General features: G+C 58.9%; 1 protein-coding gene across 1 annotated transcript; it reads left to right on the plus strand.

Moving 5' to 3' along the window:
- The first annotated feature begins 3,735 nt into the window (after positions 1 to 3,735).
- UTP3 (UTP3 small subunit processome component) lies at positions 3,736 to 5,839 on the plus strand. The gene has a single exon (XM_029072683.1). The coding sequence runs from the start codon at positions 3,745 to 3,747 to the stop codon at positions 5,767 to 5,769; it is 2,025 nt and encodes a 674-aa protein (XP_028928516.1). The 5' UTR covers positions 3,736 to 3,744; the 3' UTR covers positions 5,770 to 5,839.
- The last annotated feature ends 201 nt before the right edge of the window (positions 5,840 to 6,040 follow it).

The raw sequence follows: 6,040 nt of genomic DNA on the forward strand, positions 1-6,040 counted from the left end.
ACAGTGCTCTGTACATAGTGAGCGCTCAATAAATACTATCGAATGAATCCTCCTCACCGGCAACGGTATCTATCGCGCGCTTGCTGTGTGCAGAGCACTGAACCGAGCACTTGGAAGGGTACGGCGCCACAGAGCCGGTTAGGTGGGTTCCCTGCCCGCAACGAGCTTACCGTCTAGGGGGGGGGGGGGGAGAGTTATTATAAATTATTATATATTGTATAATGAAAATATATGATAAAATATAATTACAATAAATTATAAATAATTATTTATTCCCTCTGGAGCCGCTAAAGTGGGCAGAGATAGCAAAAGCCCTTCGGGTCGGGTTGCTTCCCTTCCCGCGTGATCACTTGTTAGCACTTAGCGCAGTGTTCCGCACACAGTACACGTTCAATAAACACTATCGCCTGACTGGCTGCCCACTGTGCCCCAGGGAGCCAAGACGCCAGAGACGGGAGAAAACAAGTGACACCGGGCAAGCCGCTGGTACTGGTTTGCTGGGGTTTTTTTAATGGTATTTGTTGAGCGCTGACTGGGCCGTGAAGACCGTGAGCCCCACGAGGGAGGACAACCTGATCACCTTGTATCCCCCCCGCGCTTAGAACGGTGCTTCGCGCATAGTAAGCGCTTAACAAATACCAACATTATTATTAGGCGCCAAGCACTGTACTGAGCGCTGGGATAGTTGCATGCTAATCAGGGCGGACAGGGCTCAAAATCTCATTCCCCCATTTTACAGATGAGGTAACTGAGGCACCGAGAAGTGAAGCGACTTGTCCGAGGTCACACGGCAGACGGGGCGGGGCCAGGATTAGAACCCAGGTCCTCCTGACTCCCAGGCCCGGGGTCTACCCGTTGGACGACGCTGCTTCTCTAAGATCAGGACCAGAATCGGTTCCCGCGGATGAAGATTTAAGTGACTTCTTAAGAAGCTAAGGGAAGCAGCATTGCTTAGTGGCTAGAACCCGGGCCTGAGAGTCAGGAGGACCTGGGTTCTAATCCCGACTCGGCCACTAGCCTGCCGGGTGACCGTGGGCAAGTCGCTTCACTTCTCCGTGCCTCAGTTCCCTCGTCATCTGTAAAATGGGGATTAAGACTGAGGCCCACGTGGGACAGGGATTGTGTCCAACCCAATTTCCTTGTGTCCACCCCAACGGTTAGTACAGTGCCTGACGGATGGTAAGTACTTCCCAAATAGCCCAATTATTATTATTATTATTATTATTATTGCTCTCCCAAGCTCTCAGTACGGAGCTCTGCACGCATCGCTCAATCAATTCCTTCATTCGACCATATTTATCGAGTGCTTACTGGGCGCAGAGCGCTTGGGAGAGTGTAATAGAGAAGCGGCGTGGCTCAGCGGAAAGAGGCCGGTGTTGGGAGTCAGAGGTCGTGGGTTCTAGTCCCGGCTCTGCCTCTTGTCAGCTGTGTGACCTGGGGCAAGTCACTTCACTTCTCTGCACCTCAGTGACCTCAATTGTAAAATGGGGATCAAGATTGTGAGCCCCACGTGGGACGACCTGGTTACCTTGTATCTACCCCAGTGTTTAGAGGAGTGCTTAGCACATAGTAAAAACTTAACAAATGCCATCATTAATATTCTTATTAATAATGGAACAATAAACAGATCCATCCCCTGCCCACGAGGAGCTTCCAGTCTAGAAGGTGACTGACCGATCAGCTGTAGGGATGGTGCTGATCGTGTCCAGCAAAGCCCCCCAGATTGATTTCATCGAGAAGCAGCGTGGCTTAGCGGAGAGACCCCGGGCTTGGGAGTCAGAGGTCATGGGTTCTAATCCCGGCTCCACCACTTATCTGCTGTGTGACCTCGGGCAAGCCATTTAACTTCTCTGTGCCACAACTGTAAACTGGGGGTGAAGCCTGTGAGCCCCACGTGGGACAACCTGATGATCTCGTCTCTACCCCAGCGCTCAGAACAGTGTTCGGCACGAGTCAGCGCTTAACAAATACCATCATTATTATTATTTGAGCGCATTACGGGTCTTCAAAACTTGAATATTGAATTTGCCTCCTCCGTTCTGATCTGCCTCGGCCTGAGCAGGCGGGGAAGGAGTCGGGCAGCGGGGCCGGAGAGGGGGAGGATCTGGCAGGGGGTCGTTGGCAGGGGCAGCCTGCCTGACCGATTAGACTGGGAGCCCGTCACTGGGCAGGGATGGTCTCTATCTGTTGCCGAATTGTACATTCCAAGTGCTTAGTACAGTGCTCTGCACATAGTAAGCACTCAGTAAATACGATGGAATGAATGAATGCCTGCCACTTCTTTTAGCACATCAAACCTGTAATAATAATAATAACGTTGGTATTTGTTAAGCGCTTAGTATGTGCTAAGCACTGTTCTAAGCGCTGGGGTAGATACAGGGTCATCAGGTTGTCCCCCGTGAGGCTCACAGTTAATCCCTATTTAGCAGATGAGGTCACTGAGGCTCAGAGAAGTGACTGGCCCACAGTCACCCAGCTGACAAGGGGCAGAGCCGGCATTCGAACCCATGACATCGGACTCCTCAGCCCAGGCTCATTCCAAAACGAATAGCAGCCCCACTCCCGCAGCACGGGTGGCTCCGGAGAGGCGATGCCCGCTCCTCCCCAGAATCCCTCTGCCTGAAGCGCTTGGTATTTGCTGTTGTTTTAATGGGACGTTCATCCCCTTGATTCCATTTATTTGCCATTGTGTTGATGAGATATTCATCCCCTTGATTCTATTTATTTGCTATTGTTTTCATGAGATATTCATCCCCTCGATTCTATTTATTTGCTATTGTTTTCATGAGATATTCATCCCCTCGATTTTATTTATTGCTATGGTTTTCATGAGATATTCATCCCCTCGATTCTATTTATTTGCTATGGTTTTCATGAGATGTTCATCCCCTCGATTCTATTTATTTGCTATGGTTTTCGTGAGATAGTCATCCCCTCGATTTCTCTTTATTGCCATTGTTTTCATGAGATGTTCATCCTCTTGATTCTCTTTATTTGCCATTGTTTTCATGAGATGTTCATCCCCTTGATCCCATTTATTTGCTATTGTTTTAATGAGCTATTCACCCCCTCGATTCTCTTTATGTGCCATTGTTTTCATGAGATGTTCATCCCCTCGATTCTATTTACTGCCATCGTTTTCATGAGATGTTCACCCCCTCGATTCTATTTATTTGCTATGGTTTTCACGAGATGTCCATCCCCCTGCTTCTATTTATTGCTATCGTTCTTGTCCGTCTCCCCCGACTAGACTGTGAGCCCGTCAAGGGGCGGGGAATGTTTCTATCTGTTGCCGTTTTGTCCATTCCGAGCGCTTAGTCCAGTGCCCTGCACGTAGTAAGCGCTCAATAGATACTAATGAATGAATAGAGCGCCCCGCAGGCGCTCACTAAGTAGGCCGGACGGTGGACGAAGACAACTCGACGCCCCGGAGGGCGGCGATTAAAGCCCGGGCCACTAGGGGGCGCCGCGTCCGCGCATGCGCCCTGGCGGCGGGCGTCGAGGAGCGGCCCCTCCTCCCAGTCCGGGCGGACGAGTCCGCCGGCGCGCGCTCCGGGGTGCAACCTCACCTCCGCCTCTTATAGTTCCGCCCCCTGCCACCGGAAGTGGGGACTGGAAAAGCCGGCGGACCGAGGGGGGGGCGGGAAGGGCGGCCTCGGCCTTTGGCGCGGGGCATGGCGGGAGCGGGGCCCGGAAGTGAAGGGGGCGCTTCCGGCGGGGACCGGAAGTGAGGGCCGGAGCGTCATGGCGGGGCGGCCGCGGCGGAGGGGGGTGGTCTACCGGAGGCTGCGGCGGGTGGGCGGCGAGGAGGAGGAAGAGGAGGAGGAGGAGGAGCGGCGGTTCGGGGCGTTGGAGGAGCCGCCGCCCTCCCCCGGGGACCCCCGCTACTTCCAGGACGATGTAGACCAGTTCCACGAGGAGCGGAGTCGGGCGGCGCTGGGGGCCGGCGGGGAACACCGGGAAGAGGACGAGGAGGAAGAGGAGGAGGAGGACGAGGTGCTGGCCCTCGAGCTCCAAGACGACGACGACGACGAGGAGGAGGAGGAAGAAGAAGAGGAGGAGGAGGAGGAGGAGGAAGAAGAGGAGGAGGAGGAGGTGGTGCTGGGCCTCAAGCTGCACGACAAGAAGGAGAAGAAAAGGCATCCGGAGGAGGAGGAGGTGCTGGGCCTCGAGCTGCACGACGAGGAAGAGGAGGAAGAAGAGGAGGAGGGGCTGGGCCTCAAGCTGCACGACCAGAAGGAGAAGAAAAGGCATCCTGAAAAGGAGAGGGTGCCGGGCCTCCAGCTGCACGACCAGAAGAAGAGGAAGAGGCATCCCGACCAGGAGGAGAGGGTGCTGGGCCTCGAGCTGCACGACGAGGAAGAGGAGGAAGAAGAGGAGGAGGGGCTGGGCCTCAAGCTGCACGACCAGAAGGAGAAGAAAAGGCATCCGGAGAAGGAGGAGAGGGTGCCGGGCCTCCAGCTGCACGACCAGAAGAAGAGGAAGAGGCATCCCGAGAAGGAGGAGAGGGTGCCGGCTTTCCAGCCGCACGACGAGAAGAAGAAAAGGCGTCCCGAGAAGGAGGAGAGGGTGCTGGGCCTCGAGCCGGAGGAGGAGGAGGAGGAGGAGGAAGAGCCGCAGCCGCCTGGCGACGAGGAGCCACGAGAAGGGGACGGGGAGGAGGAGGAGGAGGATGGAGAGGAGGAGGACGGGGACGACGGCGGGAGCTCGGTGCAGAGCGACGCCGAAGCCCCCGCGGACCCCACGCTGTCCTGGGGCCGACGGAAGAAGATCTACTACGACACGGACTACGGGTCGGAGGCCCCGGGCCGGCCGGAGGCCGAGGAGGCCGAGCGGGAGGAGGAGGAGGCGGAGGCGCGGGCCATCCAGCTGCGCCTGGCCCGGGCCCTGCACGAGGACGACTTCGGCGTCGGCTGGCTGGAGGCCTTCGCCCGGCCCCGCCCGCCGGCCGCCGGGCCCGAGACCGCGGTGGCGCGGGACCTGGCCCGGCTGTCCCGCAAGGAGCGGCTGGACATGCTGCGGAAGGAGTCGCCCGAGCTGATGGAGCTGGCGGCGGACCTGAAGGCCAAGCTGACCCGGCTGAAGGAGGAGGTGGAGCCCCTGCTGTGCCTGGCCGAGAGCCACGTCATCCCCCGGGGCCCCGGGAGCCGCTACCTGCGGGCCAAGTACGGCCTCTACCTCAACTACTGCTCCAACCTCAGCTTCTACCTGGTCCTCAAGGCCCGGCGGGCCCCCGTCCGCGGCCACCCCGTGGTCGAGAGGCTCGTCGCCTACCGCGGCCTCATCGACAGGCTGGCGGCCGTCGACGGGAGGCTGGAGGACGAGGTCCGGCGCCTCCTCGGCCCGGTCCCGGGCGGGCGGGGGCCGCGGGCCGCTCCCGGGGGCCGGCCCGCCGGGGCCTCGGGGGCCCCCGGCCCGCCCCGCCCCGACCACGGAGCCGCCCTCCGGCTGTCCGCGGCGACGGAGGAGAGGCCCGGGCCCAAGAGGAAGAAGGACGACCCGAGGACCGGGGGGGCCCCGGCCGACGGGGCGGGCGACGGTCCGGACGCCAAGAGGGCCATCACCTACCAGATCGCCAAAAACCGAGGCCTGACCCCCAGGAGGAAGAAGATCGACCGGAACCCGAGGGTCAAGCACCGGGAGAAGTACCGCAGGGCCAAGATCCGCAGGAAGGGGCAGGTCCGGGAGGTCCGCCGAGAAGAGCGGCGCTACGGCGGGGAGTTGTCCGGCATCCGCGCTGGCGTGAAGAAGAGCGTCAAGCTGAAATAAGCGCCCGGGGCTCGCCGCCGGCTCCGGGTCACGCACCTTTAGGCAATAAATTTTTCTACTTTAAACCGCAGGGCGGCTTTCCCTTCCCTGATTAATTCCGGTGTCCGCCGAGCGCCGGGGCGGAATCGGGGCCGTCGGGTCGGGCGCGGTCCCGGCCCACGCGGGGCCCGTCGTCGAAGAGGGAGCAGGGTTGCGAGGCCGAGCCGGGACCGGAACCGAGGTCTTCTGCCTCCCTGGCCCGGGCTCTTCCCGCCGGGCTGCTCCGCTCACC

The sequence above is a fragment of the Ornithorhynchus anatinus genome, chromosome 10 (assembly GCF_004115215.2).
Source record: "Ornithorhynchus anatinus isolate Pmale09 chromosome 10, mOrnAna1.pri.v4, whole genome shotgun sequence".
Classification (NCBI taxonomy): Eukaryota; Metazoa; Chordata; class Mammalia; order Monotremata; family Ornithorhynchidae; genus Ornithorhynchus; species Ornithorhynchus anatinus.